At 36.2% G+C, this 17,876-nt stretch overlaps 1 protein-coding gene across 1 annotated transcript; it reads right to left on the bottom strand.

The window, feature by feature from the left end:
- Positions 1–251: 251 nt before the first annotated feature.
- Positions 252–3,675, bottom strand: LOC143540734 (rhamnogalacturonan I rhamnosyltransferase 1-like). The gene is made up of 8 exons (XM_077033716.1): positions 3,429–3,675; positions 2,542–2,609; positions 2,367–2,455; positions 2,139–2,301; positions 1,776–2,065; positions 1,502–1,706; positions 1,252–1,409; positions 252–518 (listed from the first exon to the last, which is right to left on the bottom strand). Exons 1-8 carry the CDS (start codon positions 3,673–3,675, stop codon positions 332–334), a joined length of 1,407 nt encoding a protein of 468 aa, XP_076889831.1. The 3' UTR covers positions 252–331.
- Positions 3,676–17,876: the final 14,201 nt, after the last annotated feature.

Raw genomic sequence — 17,876 nt, forward strand, 5'->3', positions numbered from 1 at the left:
TTGAGTTTACTTCTTTAGAACTAGCCCTGCCAGTCAGAACGGATTCGGGTCATCTTAGGTTTGAGTCAAGATTTGTACTCCAAAATGTGTCTAATTCAATCCTATATAAGAATCAAAATATGAAAAACTTGCATGAACAAAATCTTGTCAAATTATCAAAGAAAATTAGCATTCTTATAACTATTGAGTAATTATATTCAAAATATTTAAAAAAAAAAAAAACAAATCTTTATGCCATAAAGACAAGTGCTTCCTTGTTGCACTCATCAAATATAAACAACTATGAAAAATTTGCTTTCATAGAAAAGCATTCTTCAGGGTTAGAATAAAACTAGTCTTCTTCTTTAGGTTTTTCTTTAATTCTTGTACGATGTTTCGGTCGGCCCATTCGCTCTTCGTGTGATGATTTAACCGCGTTTGAAAACTCGTCCCACGACAGAGTCCCGTTTTGGTGCAAGTCTATCAATTCTACAAGTTTTTTCCTGTTTAGTTGGACGGTTTTCTTGAACCCGTGGTACCTGCATTACAAATTGACAATATTACAAAACAAGTTTTCAGCCCAGTTTGACCCGTTCTTTTGGTCAATGCTTTGTTTTGACCCGTTTGAGTTAAAACACAAACAGAACTGAACCGTTCATAAATGGGTCGAATTACATTATGTTTTACTCGAAATATTTAGCGGTATTCATTGTCCTAGTAAAAAGACCAAATTACCCATCTTTGTATACATTACACTAGAGCCGAGTCAGGGTGGGCCAGCTCGGTTCTTTTATCTTAACGAGCCAAAATATCGGGCACTAGTGTGTAAACGACCCGAGCCAAGCCAGGGCGGGCTCGGCTTGGTTTGGTTCGTTTATCTTAACGGCTTGTTTATTTTTCAAAAGAATTTTTAAATTTTTTTATTCTTTAAAATACTGATATGTATAAAAACTACTAAATATTTGTAAACTACATAATTTATATATATATAAACAATGGGTTATAATTTTGGATTAAAACTTGTATAAAAAATTTAGGATTTGCTTTTAAACAACGCAAGAAATTTAAAACTTTATTTATTTTATTTTTTATCATTAGAAAATTTTGTGCGTCTTTATGTTAAAAAAATATATACATATGTAATACATTTGGCATTTAATTTAAAACGAGCCAACAAGTGAGCCAAGATCCAAGCCGACCTTGGCTCGCTTTCGGCTCTTACAAACGACCCAAGATCTTTTTAAATTACTCACACACGCATCAAAATGTTACCTTCGGTGGCCTTCAACAAGCTTTGCCATATTACCATCATAAGACGGAACAAAAATGTTACTCGCAACCGAAGCCATAAAATCAAGAGCCGCCATTTGAGACGAATGATTCTGAAACTGTCTCAATTCCTCCCGATGTAACAACGTTTCCTTCTTCACCTAAAAAGTCAACCCAAAAGTCAACTCTTCACTCCAAAAAGTCAAAAACACCAATCACCTCAAAAACATAAAAAGTCAAAACAATCACTTACAATCCGAGGAAACGTATTCCTCAAAACCGCAAGTCGTTTTTCGCTCCCGTAAATTTCACCCGAAGCAATATATATTTGCGTGTCTTGACCGAACCCAAGCGCTTGTAATATTAACGTTGCTTCTTCAGGTGTCAAAGGACAAAGACCTTGCGATCTCCGTTCTTCCGACATTATTTCTTTCTCTCTCCACCACGGGAATGCGTATCTAAAAAACAAAACTTGTCATCAAAACGGGCCAGCCGGGTCAACCGGTCAAACGGGTATATGGATTTACCTTAAACGTTTAAGTTCCTCGGATTCTTCAATAGTGCATCCATGTGTACAGCCCGAAAACGCCAACATGTCCATTTCGTATCGCAAATGCAATGCCATAAATGGACCTTTTTCTTTAAGTATGCTCACTAATTTATTCCCGAGAGCTTCGATTGACGGTGTGAACTTTAACGCGTGGAAATTGACACGACACCTAAGCTTTTGGAGATGAGGTGGAATCCCGTTGTTTGCTAATCGTGTATCGGTTCGATTAAAGTGTATCACTTTATGCTTGTTAAAAAGTGGTAAAATCTGCAATATCATAACCATAAATATATTAAACCAATAGAACTAAAATAATAATAATAATAATAATAATAAATACCTGTTCAAGGTAGTATTTTTCACTTGACCAGCTGACAGGTGGCATTTCTAAAGGCGCGAATCCGTATTTTCTGCTAAATCTTTTTGGTAATCGTCTAATAATCCGGATTTCATCTCTTAGTGAATCAATGAAGTGACGTACGTTAAATATGTCCTCAAAATCACTGAAGAAACAGCAAAATATAAATATACTGTAATAAGTTGTTATTAAAAGAACAAATGTGATTACCTAGGATCGGACCAGAAAGATTTTTTATCGAGCTCTGGAACAACCAAAGTGAGATTTAAAAGACGAGCGACTGTCACCATGTCACATATCTGAAATGGCAACATTTAGTATATGATTGAAAATGATTTATGTGAAGTGTAGATTAATTATGAAAGGAAACGAAAGAGATACGAACCGCGGCTCTCATTTGATTTAAACCACCGTTACAAGAAACTTTAAGATAACCGTTACTCGTGTAGTTCCCTACACAACAAAGTATTAAAATCAAACAAAATCCCCTATACCTTGGTACAAATTGCTAATAATTTAAAAGGAATTATTGTAGCATATGCATTCAGAAATTTTATGTGACATACCTATGTCCTACGGTCCTAGATATGAACTAAAACATTTTACCTAAAGGGGTCATGTTATTGGTACACCATCCCGAAAAACCAGCTTATCTGTCACATCATATGCGACGTATGATGTCAACTCAACTCTGGTTTGCAAAGCTTGTCACATTATACGGCCATACGTGTACCCCCAAAAGTGTACACAATACACAGCTTGTATGTCACATCATACGGGTCATATGATGTCATACAAATTATATGACATCATGCGGGCCATATACTATCAAATCAACTATGGCCCTTCACATCATAAAGGACCATAAATAGGACGAAAAATGGTCAAACGTGTTGTATGACCATATTAGTGATCATATCAATCATTTCTTTATCAGTCAAAAACATCATACAAGAAGTATGATTTGTCACTCATACAACCGAAATGCCCATTTTCTCCTTGTCATATCATACGAGTCATCGGGCCATATGACACGTCAGTGGTGTCAAGATACGTTTATTTAGCCACTACTTACCTAAAACAAACATACAAATTGTAACTAACTAAAAAAACACATACAAACAAACATGAATAATGAACCAACAATTAAGGGGTGTTTTGCCGAGCTTTTAAAAATTGCTTATCTGCTTTTTGAAAAGCAAAAGCTGGCAAAAAGCAAATAAACAATTTTTAAAAGCTCGGCCAAACACCCTCTTATACAACAACACTCACTTATGGGCGGTAGAGGTGGCGGTGGAGGTCCCCGAATATACGCATTGATCGGGTTCAAGATCCCGGCAAATAACCTCGGATGCCAAAGCTCAGTAACAGTCAAAAACTGAACCAAACAAGTCCAAATCAAAATACTTGAACAAACCCTAATAAACCAGACCCTTAATCTGGTCCTCTGGGTCACCTGCCCGGATAATTTAACCCCCCTTGACCCCTGCCCGGAACTGATATCAGATCTAACATCCATTTCTTCCTCATTCTCAACACATTTTTTTTGTCAATTTTTTATACCAAATTGAACATAAATTAATAATATTAATAACCCCGATCAAAACTTGAGCTGGGTGTTCAAGAATTTGCAAAAAGATTGAATCTTTTACATGAATTTGATGAAAAGATTCAAACTTTATGAGGTTGGTGTGATCAAGAAATTGGGAAATGTAATATTCAAGATTTCAAGGTTATGAATTTATGATGATGATGATAACACATTGATGGGAATTTGATAATATAGAAAATAGGTGTTTAAAAGTTTGCAAAAAGATTTAAAAAGATGATTTGAGAGGTTATTATAAAATCAAGAAAATATGAAATGTGAGCGTGACGGTGGATTAATATTGTACAAATTTAAAAAAAAAATGTGTTCATTTATATTTGAAGCTATATTCAGGCTTGAGTTTTCGACAGTTATGAGATCGTACCCCCTTCCCTCACCTTGAAGCACGGGAACGAATGGAATCCATAATCCCTTGCCTTCAGATAGGTTTAAACCTGAGATTAAAGCTTTGATTCGTCTCTTTATCTAGATGTCTATAAAAATCATTTAAGTTGGAATCGAACATATATCTCTTTTATGGGAGGCAGGCCAACTAACCATTAAATCAAATTCACACGACATTTTTATATTTAGGTGGGACTATATCATCCAAAAGAAATAATGCAAAGAAAAATTTTTAAGTTTGTATTGTCTTATCAAAGATACATTTAAAACTATTTTTATATTTTGAGATTAGATAATGACTTTTATAAAGAAATGAAAGTTTAGTAATGAGAAATAATTTGTTTACACTAAAAACATGGGAAGTTTATTGCTATGTAACATTATATAGAGTGACTGATTTTAATATATTTCTATAGTTTAATGAAGAGTCTGTTAACTTGGCATTACATTACAAAGTTTTTAAACTAACCCGTTAAAAGATTTTGATCAGGGTCAGGCTCAATTGTATCTTAACGTTTAGGGCGTTAAAGCTAAGTTGGTAAGGGTTAATGAATGCTCTTTAATCATCAAACGAGTCTCTGATAGTCTCGTTCAGTGAAAACAAAAGTCCATCAGACGCTGCTAGTCCCGTTTCGTGAAAACAGATGCGACATTTTTCAAACGAACAAATGAAAGCTCCAACAAACAAATGAATACCACGAGTAAAAGAAGAATATAATGAGGTACCTACCTCTTTAATCATGCCTCATCTATCTGATAGCCTCGTTCAGTGAAAACAAAAGCCCATCAGTCGCTACTAGTCCCATTTAGTGATAATAGAAACGACAGGTTTCAAACGAACAAATGGAAGCATAAACGAACAATTGAAAGCCACATCGTTCCAAACAATACTAGAATGAGGGACTCACTTACTTACTCATCCATGAGTCCCTGATAGCCCTGTTGCCTGGAAACAAAAGGCTATTTGTCTCTGCTAGCTTCGTTAAGGGAAAACATAAGCGACACTTTTCAAACGAACAAATGAAAACCACGACGAGTAATACAAGATTGAAATGAGTGACTCACCTCATTAGTCATCATATGAGTTCCTAATAGCCCCATATATAGGAATCAAAGACCCAACATTCGTTGCTAGCCCCGTTTAGTGTAAACAGAATCGACCATTTTCAAACGAACAAATGTAAGTTCAAAAAAACACATGGAAACCACAGCGAGTAAAAGAGGAATAAAATGAGGTACTCACCTCTTTAATCATCCAACGAGTCTCTGATAGTCCCACTCAGTGAAAACAAAAGCTCACCAGTCACTGCTAGTCCCGTTTAGTGAGCCCATCGGTCGCTACTAGCTCCATTAAGTGAAAACAAAAGCAACACTTGTCAAACGAACAAATGAAAACCAAGACGAGTAAAACAAGACTAGAATGAGGGGCTTGCCTCGTCAATCATCGTATGAGTTCCTGATAGCCTCGTAAATAGGAAATAAAGGCCCACCGGTCGTTGTTATCCCCGTTCAGAGAAAACAGAATCGACATTTTTCAAACGAACAAATGGAAGTCTAAAAGAACTAATGAAAACCACAATGTCACACCCCGACCAAAGGCGGCGGAACATGCCGGGGTGCAACGATTGCTCATAAGCGCATGACACTATTTAAAGCGACAATATTTAACAAACTCGTTTCATTTCACAACATCGAAAATGTCACATAACCAAATATTCATAACTCAAATACAACAAAATATAACAAAATAAAGCAAATCAAATATTGTTCATTTTTGCTAATATCCTGACGGTATTTGTGATGTTTTCTTCACCGAACTCTATAATCAACCTAGATGCAAACCTGTAACATTTCATAAAATAAAATTTATCAACACAAAGGTTGGTGAGCAATTCATAAGTTTGAACAATAGATATATAGTATGAAAAGCCACAAAACTAGTATACAAAACCATAAATAATAGCTATAAACTTGGATAAATAGTTATCGCTAACAAGTTAGTGACACCCAACTATAAGGGGTTGCCAAATAGTTTAGGATTTTATAGTTATCGTTAATTGCATTACGTTAACGACACCTTGCCATGAGGGGTTGCCAAATGGTCTAGGATTTATAGTTCCACCATCCAAAAGCGATAAACACATAGTCAAATAAGCATAGAACACCAAATCGAGCAATTATTCAAGTAAGGTATACAACAACGTTTGTGGTTTAAGACCCAAGTATAAAACATTTAGTTTAGATAAGTTGAAATGTCACCCCCAAAATAAAAGATAGAAAACGGGGTATGAAGTTACTCACGTTCAAGTAATAAACTTGAAAGATTGATTATTTGGAGATTTGCCGGAACGACGAGTTTAACGTATGAAGCCTAAATAAAAGAAAGTCTTGGATTTAGAAAGGTTGTCTTGAAGATCTTTAAATAAAATAATTGTTGCAAAAACTAATCAATTAAAGTTCAAGGTTTAAAATGTAACTATTTAAGAATTTATAATAATAACCCTTTTAAAAAAATGTAAGTTTGCTCAAAACCGGGTTAAAGTATCTAACCTTAATATTTACTTAACCAATGTTAAGTAATAAGGTGGAGAAAATGCTAAAATGCAAGTTCCATTAGGCTAAAGATACTAAAACGGGTTTTTAACGAGTGTTCGGGTTGTCGGTTCGGGTCTTCACAAATGGTCAAACCCAAAGTCAACTTTCCAAAATATTAATTGTTATGAGATAACTCATTAAAATATACTAACACTTAACCAAGTATGTAGATCTATTGTTTAGAACTAACAACGCACGTTAAGCGAGTGTTCGGTTTTTTTCGGTCCAAACTATGTTATGAGAACACCAAATCGAGCAATTATTCAAGTAAGGTATACAACAACGTTTGTGGTTTAAGACCCAAGTATAAAACATTTAGTTTAGATAAGTTGAAATGTCACCCCCAAAATAAAAGATAGAAAACGGGGTATGAAGTTACTCACGTTCAAGTAATAAACTTGAAAGATTGATTATTTGGAGATTTGTCGGAACGACGAGTTTAAAGTATGAAGCCTAAATAAAAGAAAGTCTTGGATTTAGAAAGGTTGTCTTGAAGATCTTTAAATAAAATAATTTTTGCAAAAACTAATCAATTAAAGTTCAAGGTTTAAAATGTAACTATTTAAGAATTTATAATAATAACCCTTTTAAAAAAATGTAAGTTTGCTCAAAACCGGGTTAAAGTATCTAACCTTAATATTTACTTAACCAATGTTAAGTAATAAGGTGGAGAAAATGCTAAAATGCAAGTTCCATTAGGCTAAAGATACTAAAACGGGTTTTTAACGAGTGTTCGGGTTGTCGGTTCGGGTCTTCACAAATGGTCAAACCCAAAGTCAACTTTCCAAAATATTAATTGTTATGAGATAACTCATTAAAACATACTAACACTTAACCAAGTATGTAGATCTATTGGTTAGAACTAACAACGCACGTTAAGCGAGTGTTCGGTTTTGTCGGTCCAAACTATGTTATGAGATCAAGTTGGATCCAACTATTCCAAGTACTTAAGAAAATAATTAAAATCAGTTTGTAAACTATTTTTTAAAGAAATATACAAGTCTTGATAGCTAAAAACACACTTGTGTGTCTTAAGCGAGTAAAATTCGGTATAGTTCGGTTTGGTTCGGTCTCCATCTCACAAATAGTTCATAGATGGTTTCTACATGCCCAAATATCATAGAACTTGTATATTGGTTTATAAATGAAGAAAACTTAAATTTTACAACAAAAAAAGTTAACTACAAGTCTTTTAAGCAAAAGTTTCGGTTTAGTTCGGTTTCCATCTCCCAACAAGTTCATAGATGGATTCCATATGCTTAATATCAAAGAACTTGTAAAAATGATTTTTGAAACTCAAATCTAGCAATAAACATGTTTAAACAACTATTTTAACAAAACTAGTAAACAAAAGTTCGGTTTCCGGTTTGGACTAGTTTCGGTTAAACCGAGGTTAGTCTTATACAAACCCACACCATGGAACTTGTAAATAAGATGAACAAACTAAAGGGTTAGAAGTAGTCATAAGTGATATGTATAATAAGTTACGTGTGTGTAAATATATATCAAGAACACGAAGTCCTCCATGAAGCCTTGCCTTATGACATTCGAAACTTAACCAACCAAAGTCGGTGAAGTAACAAATAAAGGAAACAAGGGGTGTGTATTATATATATGTTGTACCACCATATTCAAGAGTTAGTAATGTTAGATGAACAAGTTAGAATGAAATACTATAGTTAGTTTGACTTGAGAAGTCAAAACTTCAAGAATACATAAGAAATAACAACCTTGAATCTATGGAGTTTTGAGAGAGTTTTTGGAGATGTAGCAAGAGTAAAATGAAGAAGATGGGTGTGTATATATAGGGAAGGAGTGAAGGGTTGGGTATAAAGATTCTTTTATGGTTTGCATAAAAATGGGTATGTTTAAATGGTCAAACAATGCATAATATAAAAAAAACCAATATTTTATATATTTTATATATTTTAAATGACAAGATCCAATATTTTATATATTTGAAATGTTCGGGTTACAAACGGGTCGGGTTTACATAACAAAAGTGACCCGAAATTGACGAATGTCACACACAACGTGTAAAAGAAGAATAGAATGTGATGCTTACCTATTTAATCATCCCACGAGTCTCTTATAGCCCCGTTTAGTGAAAACAAAAGCCTACCAGTCGATGCTAGTCCCATTCAGTGAAAATAAAATCAACATTTTTCAAACGAACAAATGAAAAGCCCAACGAACAAATGAAAACCATGATGAGTAAAACAATAACAGAAGTAGTGACCCACATCCTCAATCATACCTAGAGTCCCTGATAGTCCCGTTAATTGAAAACAAAATACCACCACTCGCTGCAAGCCCCGTTATGGGAAAACAGAAGCAGCATTTTCAAATGAACAAATGGAAGCTCAAACGAACGAATGGACACCATGACGAGTAAAACATGACTATAATGAGGTACTCACCTCCTTAATCATTCCACGAGTCACTGATAGCTTCGTTAATTGAAATAAAAGAAAACCACTCATTGCTAGCCCTGTTTAATGATAAACAGAAACAACACTTTTTAAACTAACAATAAAAGCTCAAACAAACAAATAAAAACTACAAGTAAAAGAAGAATAAAATAAGATACTCACCTTTTTAACCTTTTTAATAATTTGATTTAGATAAATAATTTTTTCACAGCTAGAAAATAATTTTGTGAGCATAAATTACTTTTCACACCTAGATAATAATTTGATTTAGATAAATTAATTTTTCGTTAAAAATCATGTGTTTGACTTTATCCTAATTAAGGTTTCCGTCTTAGCTATAACCATAACCATCGAAAATTGTAGCATTTTCTAAATCCACATAACTAATTATTCAATTTTCTCTATTTATAGTTCATGTAATATACGAGTTTCTAAACTAATTTAGTATATGTTAGAATATTCAATATAGCCATAATATATATATATATATATATATAATTGTTTTTAAACACTAATTTTATAACTGATCTCACACTATTTTGTATCCTCAAAATCTATCTATTTTAATAAAAGACTACTTAATTTTGCCACTTGTCAATCTTATAGCTCTCATTATCTTTTTTTCAACATATTTCAATAAATGGTCCATTATCTTTAAGTTATTTCAATATATTAATTCAAGTTTACTTTTATTAAATGTAAATCCTAATCAACTCATTAATTAACATTAATGGTGAAATAAGGAAATTTCAATATTGAAGTTGTAAGCTTAGAATAAAATTTTCAAGTTACATGTAATTGCATATTAAAGAAAATAAAGGCGCGTCATTGTCTATGAATTTGGATTTGTATGGTAATAAACTACAAATTGTTTTTAAACTATTCGACCAATAGTACATAATATTTTATATAAGATTGGTTACAGATTTTGATTTAAAATTTTCTCATATGAATTTGAACTCGGAAAAATGTGTGTTTTCTTAATTTTCTCCAAACATTTTATACAAATATTGCAAACATAAATAATACCTATTACATAAATCTTGGTGTTTTGTTTTAATTAATTTATTGACTTTTTGTGTAATATAAAGGGTTTTAGCAATAAGAAAATAAATATTTAGTTTTCAATATTTTCTTTCATAACTTAAACTAAAATGTTTCAAAACATATATTTTGTGACTTGATTTATACTTTTTTATACATTTAAATATATTTAATATAATATGTCTTGTAATACAAATTACTTAATTAAAAGTATTCAAATTTAAATTTTTAAACCAAAAATTTGCTTCAATCCCATCCACTATTTTCGCTTTCCAAATTATTTATGATATTGAAATCTAGATTCATAGAATATCGTCTTCGTTAGGTTTTTACATAATTTTAATATTATATTAAATTATTAGTTTTATTTTTATATAGATACAACAAATTGAGGTTATGTTAGTGTTTTCAGTTGGTTAGTACATAATTAAAGTGTTTACTTTGGTTTATATTCAAAACAATAAAGCTATGCGCAAAATATTTAAAAAAAATTGCAGTCAACATTTATTATTCAAATATTATAAAAATTCATTAAGATTCACACCTTAATTATAATATAACTTAATAGAAATATTTATTATATTTCATAGTATCTGTAACTTGATCATGTTTCTCATTATATTTCAAAGATATTCCATTTTATATTAATTGTAAAAAAATAGTTAATCAGGTTAAAAGTCATTTACCATGCTTTCATAAAATCAGAAATATTTGCTTCTTCTTTTTTTCTTTCTTTTTTATCTCTATAAGTTGTTAATATATATATATATCGATTAATTAAGTATTCCAACAACTTTCCATAATATTAATTAATAAGTAATAACAAGATATTAGTATTCAAATTTTAAATATTCCTTATCCAATACATTAAAATTATTTTAAATAAAAATCACTACCTTCACTTTATGCAACTTTAAATATTCTAATATTCTGCTAACTCAGAATAATCACTGTTATTTGAATAATGACTTTAAGGTTAGTATTTTTTGTTATTTTTCATTGAATTACATTCATATGAAATGAAGCAAATCGTTCTATTATATTTTAATTTTCAGTTATATATGTTGCTTTATTATACAACTTTTAATTGTAAAAATATAAAATCAATTAAATTTTTTTCATACACATAATATTAATGATAACAAATTTATCATGATCAACCAATTTCAGATTATAAAATTTTAAGGATAAGTTTAGTTAATATGTTTTTGGGATAATCATGTTTTTCGGATAAACATGAACGGGTGATCTCAAATGACATGATATTAATTGTTTAAAAGATATGATATTTTACATTTATGAATACTTTTTGTTAGTTTCATGGTAATATTTATCATTATTAGGGTTGGTAATTTGGTATGTACTTGAAAGAACCTTATTTGTCACATTATTATATATGGCTACATCAAGAGTTACAAGTAAACTTATATCTTACCTTATCAAAAGTTAGAGCAACTCCAACACCATGTTTAATTTGGTTCAAAATTCTGAACTTGACAAATGTCTATTGGAGGTGATGTTCAGTTTAAAGTATATTCACAAAACTAAATGAAAGAAAACATGATAAACGGGTCTAATATAATTAATTTTCAATTTTCATTTAGATTTTGAAACCAATTTTAACCTCACTTTAATTATCTTTCTTTTTGAATTAAAAAATAAATTTTTTTGTTTGATTTTACTTTCAATGGTAAAAAAATTATTTGTTTCTAAGATTATATACCAACGGTAACCATCTTAATTTTTTTTTTTGAAAGACAGTAACCATCTATAAATATTTAAATAATATGAAATAAAAAAATAAGATACTTATAAAAATATTATAGCTTATAGAAAAAATATAGAAGTAAGTGATTATGTGGAATATATGGGTGTTTAAAAGTGGATGTATTGTTAGAGGAGAAATGAGAGTTTTTGGTGTTTAAAAGTGAATTAGTGAAAATCTGATGTGGCAGTTGATGTGACGCGTTTAGTTTCTTTTTATTTATCCACCATTGTGGATGTTCTTACAATCAGACATAGATTAAAGATTTTGATTTTTTATAAACAATTTATACCAACCAATATAACAAATGTAGTGTATAAGGCTATGTGTAGTGGAGGGACTACAAAATGGGGTGTTTTGCGTCATGTGGAGCACAGTCAGCAAAGGGTAAGTTTTTGTTTTGGGGATGTAATGGTGTTGTAACCTAATATATATATATATATATATATATATATATATATATATATATATCACACAAAACATATAATAATAATAAAACAAATAAGAGCACAGGCGACAACTGCAAGTCGCCCCGCCCAAAATCGTCCGTTTTGTAGACCGGGGGGGCGTGTGTTATCGCCCCCAACAACCGATTATCGCCCTTTGTTGCCCACCACTACGGACCGCCTAAGGAAGTTTATTTTACTTACTTGTAACATAGTTGTGTAACAATAGTTCTGTAATTTTTACAATTTTAATGTAAATTATAATTGTATTAACAATATATGATCATTGTGTAGACTGAGTTTTACTTAATGGCTAGAGTCTAAAATTTTCATCGATTACCCGTGTAATACACGGGTCTCAAACTAGTAATAAAATATATATTTGTCTTTCATGCATAAACTATTACTATAGCAACAAGCCAACATGACATCTTGTGATGCTTGAAAGCAGCTTCTACCTAAAACACATCGAATATATCTAAAACCTCTTAACGAGTTAACTCAAACCAACACATACGTTAATTACCATGAACCTTCAAACACTCATGCTTTCAACCTTTGTGATCATACCTGAAGAGGTATGTACCCGCCTCAACACCGAGCGAGGCGGGTCAACCCACAAGATATAGACAAGAGGCTTGAAATCAAGACATTATGAAGGCACAAAGCCAAAACCTATGCGCATGGCGCATATCACATATGCTCACGCATATCACATATGCTCATGCATCACATGCTCACGCATCACATGCTCAGGCATCACATGCTCAGGCATCATATATGCTCAGGCATCACATATGCTCACGCATCACATATGCTCACGCATATCACATATGCGCGTGGCGCATCCGCGCGTGGCGCATATCACATGCTCGTGCATATCACATCTGCGCATGAATCATCTGCGCGTGAGAATAAAGAGAAGACCTCGCGCATCCTCAGGATTGGCGCATATCACACATGCACATAATCAACCTCGTCCTTATCCAAATCAGGATTAGGGCAACCTTGATTGTGCACGTCAGACAACCTTCCAGAAGGTATCTTTTTAAGGAATAAGAATATGCTGATGCTGACAGCTGCCAATGAAAGGTGGACAACTCAGCAAAGCCCATGTGCTACCACGTGATTATAACCAATGAAAAAGCACCAGGTGTCTCAAGGACACGTGGCGCAAAGCAATTGGAGGAGGCCAAAAAGGCCCTAATTAGGTCTGAGCCCAATCATTGGAAACCCTAACACTATAAATACCACATCAACTCCACAAGGAGAGACACCCAATTACACAGTATTCTGCTATATTAAGCAATACACTCCATTTTCCTTACTCTCATATTATTATCTTCTCCTACAAACTCTTATTCTCACACCGGAGGGTTACCCCAAAGAGGACCCCTCTGTCCCTTTCTGAGGGGTAAGTTTACGGTGCTGTTCATTTTGTAGGTGGAAGAACCCAGATCCCAGAGAACCATCGGTGAAATAGCATAATCACACCCGAGGAAAGTAGATCGTCTACCAGTGAGTCGATCCACGTTTCTTCATTGGCGCCATCACCTGTTACAACGGCAACAAAATCTCCAGTTCTCTAAAAAAAAAAAATTTCACCATGGTTTCTGGTGTTCGTAACGTCGATCAAGTTCTGGAGGATATTGAGCGTGAGGATGTTAATGGGGGACAGCAGTTTCTGAGGGCGCCGCGTGATTCTACGCGCACCACCAGTAACCATCCCTTCATCACAACTCCTCATAGCCAGACTGAAACTCCTCCAGACGATCTCACGTTCCAAAATCTTGCCGGCGCGAAACAAAAGGGACCAATGGGTCCAGAAGATGAAACCAATGACCCCAAAGAATGGCTCATAAACGAGCAACGACGTCTAATGGACAAGTACAATGAGCTGGTCAAACACAAAAAGTCAGCCGACTTAACACAAAGGCTAGCGTTTGACAAGCAAAACGTTCATGGAACAAAAAGGGCGCGCGCGCCGGAAGATGGTCATTCTGTTCACACTGCAAACGCTGAGTTCAGTGATGAAGAAGTGCACAGCATGAGGAAGACGCGAGATACTCATGCAGGAGGCTCACAGCTCCGCGCGCACGTGAACATGGCGCCTGGAGCCAAAGCCGATCTGGATCTGCACACGCCGTACAGCCCACCAGTGAGAGGGCAAGTGGACGTAACCACACCATACAGGCCAGCCATCTTGGTGAAACATTCAAAATTCACTGAGCGGATCGCGAAGGCTCTTATTCAGCACAAAACAAAGATGCCAAGTGGTTTGGGCAAATATGACGGCACAACGGATCCAGACGATTTCTTACAAGGTTTTTACAACACTGGAAACCTAGAAAGCTGGACGATGCCAACATGGTGTCACATGTTTGCTCACTGCCTCACGGGCGCGGCGCGTGTCTGGTTCGAGAGCTTGCCGACTGGGCAAATCGATGGGTTCGAGGAACTATTGGAAAAGTTCCAAGCCCACTTCGTACAGCAGCGCAGACACACGCGCGACCCTGACGACATCATGCACTGCGTGCGCAGGAATGATGAAACGATTGAAGACTACATAACTCGTTTCAATCAGGAGTCTCTGGCAATCGGAGGTATCACTGAGCAACTCTTGCGCGTGGCCTTTATACAAGGCGCGCGCAGTGATCAACTCCGCCGAGCTCTCGTAAGCAGAGATGGCATGCCAACCACTTGGGCCAAGCTAATGGAAGCATCGCGAGTCTTCGCGAGAAATGAAAAACAAATTGCCCAAGATAGGGCAAGAGAAAGAGCGCATCAAGCTGAGACACCGCGCAGCAACGAAAGAAGGGGCAAACAGAACTCTGTATGGTCCAGGTTGCAACCAACCAGTTTTTCTCCCGCAGAAAAGCAGGCGCAACCAAGCTCACCCCAGCCCCAAAAAGACGTTCGTAATCGCGGGGAGGGTGACAAGAGGGAAGGCGGCAGAGATCTTAACAGACCTCTGCCAAGAATATGGACTCCCCTCACTAAAACGCCTTCACAAGTGTTAAGCACTGAGAATGTCCAGTTCAAAAGCCCCAAGCCACTACACTACAAGGGACCATCAGACAGTGGCAAGTACTGTGAGTTTCACAAGTCCACAGGACACAACACTGATGCATGCCACCACTTGAAGGATGCAATTGAAAAAGATGTGAAATCAGGCAAGCTGGCTCACCTGGTGAAAAACTCAAGACCAGAAAATGAACAACCAGGAGCCTCAGCCAGCAAAAAGTACAAAAGAATCTGTGTAGCCGAGGGAGGAAGGCAAGGGCAAATATCAAGAAAGAGAAGCGCGCAAATCCAAGGAGATTGGCTGCGAGCAACAAGTAATCTTCCCAAGAATCAGGGGAGGCCCTTCCATCAGCAGTCCTCTTGTCATCACTACACACATTGCTCATTATGAAGTGTCAAAAGTCCTGGTGGACACTAGCAGCGAATCAGACATCATGTATGAGCAATGTTTCAGGAAACTGGATCTGGCAGACCAAGCAAGGCTTGAAATTGTGAATGCACCGATCTCTGGTGTTTCAAATGAAATCATTCATCCCCTAGGTCAAATACAATTTGAACTAACCATGGGGGATGAGAAACACAAGCGAGCCGAAGTAGTCAACTTCTTGGTCTTGCCCACCACTTCATGCCACAATATGATCTTGGGTAGGGGAACGATTGCCCAATTCAACGCCATACCGTCGCCAGCGCACGGCGCGTTGGGGTTCCCAACACCTACAGGTGTAACTTTTGTATACCGAGATCATTTGTGTGCAGTGACAAGTACTCCGCGGGAAGGGAGAATGAAACTTCCAATGGCAGACAACGCGCCAGAGGAATGGATTCTCAACCCAAAATTCCCGGAGCAGACAATCACAATTGGCGCTACGATATCAGACGACACGAGGTTGAGAATGAAAAGATTGCTCAGAGCATATATGTCGGTCTTCGCGTGGCAACACTCTGATATGACTGGGGTTCCGCTAGACCTGGCGCAACATTCTCTCAACACGTTCAAGTCTGTAGAGCCAATTGCTCAAAAGAAGAGAGTCATGGGGGATGAGAAGGCGAGGGCCATGAATGAGCAAGTTGAGGATCTACTACGCGCAAACATCATCCGCCCGATACGATACCAGACATGGGTAGCCAATCCTGTGATGGTAAAGAAAAGTAACGGGTCGTGGAGGATGTGCATTGACTTCAAGGACCTCAACAAAGCATGCCCAAAAGATTGTTACCCCCTCCCAAACATCGATGCAAAGGTGGACTCCGTGGCGCCATTCAAGCTCAAATGTTTCCTGGATGCCTACAAGGGCTATCACCAGATTCAAATGGCACCACAAGACGAGGACAAGACCGCCTTCAGAACCGACAAGGGTGTTTTTTGTTACACAAAAATGCCCTTTGGTTTGAAGAATGCGGGAGCCACCTACCAAAGACTTATGGATGCCGTTTTCAGCGAGCAAATTGGAAGAAACCTAGAAGTCTATGTGGATGATTTGGTGATCAAAAGCAGGGAGGAAAAACAAATGCTCAAAGACATCGAAGAAACCCTTGGGCGCCTAAAGGAAGTTAACATGAAGCTCAATCCGAGCAAATGCACTTTCGGCGTACAAGAGGGAAAATTTCTAGGTGTAATGGTCACCAAGGATGGTTTCAAGGTGAACCCTGAGAAGGTGGAGGCCATCCTTGACATGCCCTCGCCATCCACCATGAAAGAAGTCCAGAAGCTGAATGGTAGATTGGTATCAATCAACAGGTTCCTAGCGAACCATGCAAGCAAATCTACCCCATTTGTCAACACATTGAGAAATTGCTTAAAGAAAAGCCAATTCAAAGGGACTCCTGAGGCCGAGCAAGCTTTCAGTGAGATAAAAGAATGTTTGATAAATCTGCCCGCGCTCAAAGCTCCACTCCCTGGTGAAATTTTGACATTGTACCTATCAGCAGGAGAGCGCGCCATCGGCGCAGTATTGTTGGTGGATCGCAAGGGAATCCAAACGCCAATATACTATGTGAGTCGGGTGCTGACAGATCCTGAGACGCGCTACTCCATCATGGAAAAGTTAGTTTTGTCACTAACACACGCGTCGCGCAAGCTTCATAGATATTTCAATGGTCATCCCATTGAAGTTCTGACTGGTTACAACATCCAGCAAGTCTTGCGGCGCCCCGCGCTCTCGGGAAGGCTGACAAAATGGGCGCTGGAATTAGGAGAGCACACGATCGCCTATAAGCCCCGTCCAGCGATAAAGGGACAAGTCTTGGCTGATTTCATTGCAGAAATCCCCGAAGGAAAAATTGAAGAGGCTCAGCGCGAGGTAGACCCTCCGCGAGCCAATGATGAAGAAAATGTTTGGAGATTATTCACCGACGGAGCTTCAAACAACGAAGGATCTGGCGCAGGCCTCAAGCTGGTGGATCCAGAGAATCAGGAATATA

Source organism: Bidens hawaiensis, unplaced genomic scaffold (assembly GCF_021521415.1).
Source record: "Bidens hawaiensis isolate Kalapana, Puna unplaced genomic scaffold, B.hawaiensis_p1.1 tig00012328_1, whole genome shotgun sequence".
Classification (NCBI taxonomy): domain Eukaryota; kingdom Viridiplantae; phylum Streptophyta; class Magnoliopsida; order Asterales; family Asteraceae; genus Bidens; species Bidens hawaiensis.

Excerpts from the sequence above, each read along its gene's own strand:
- LOC143540734 (XM_077033716.1), bottom strand. The coding sequence starts at position 3,675 with ATGGATGTTAGATCTGATATCAGTTCCGGGCAGGGGTCAAGGGGGGTT. Across the intron at positions 1,410-1,501 it reads GGAATACGTTTCCTCGGATT|GTGAAGAAGGAAACGTTGTT; the intron begins GTAAGTGATTGT and ends TTGACTTTTTAG. Across the intron at positions 519-1,251 it reads CTTGTTGAAGGCCACCGAAG|GTACCACGGGTTCAAGAAAA; the intron begins GTAACATTTTGA and ends TTTGTAATGCAG.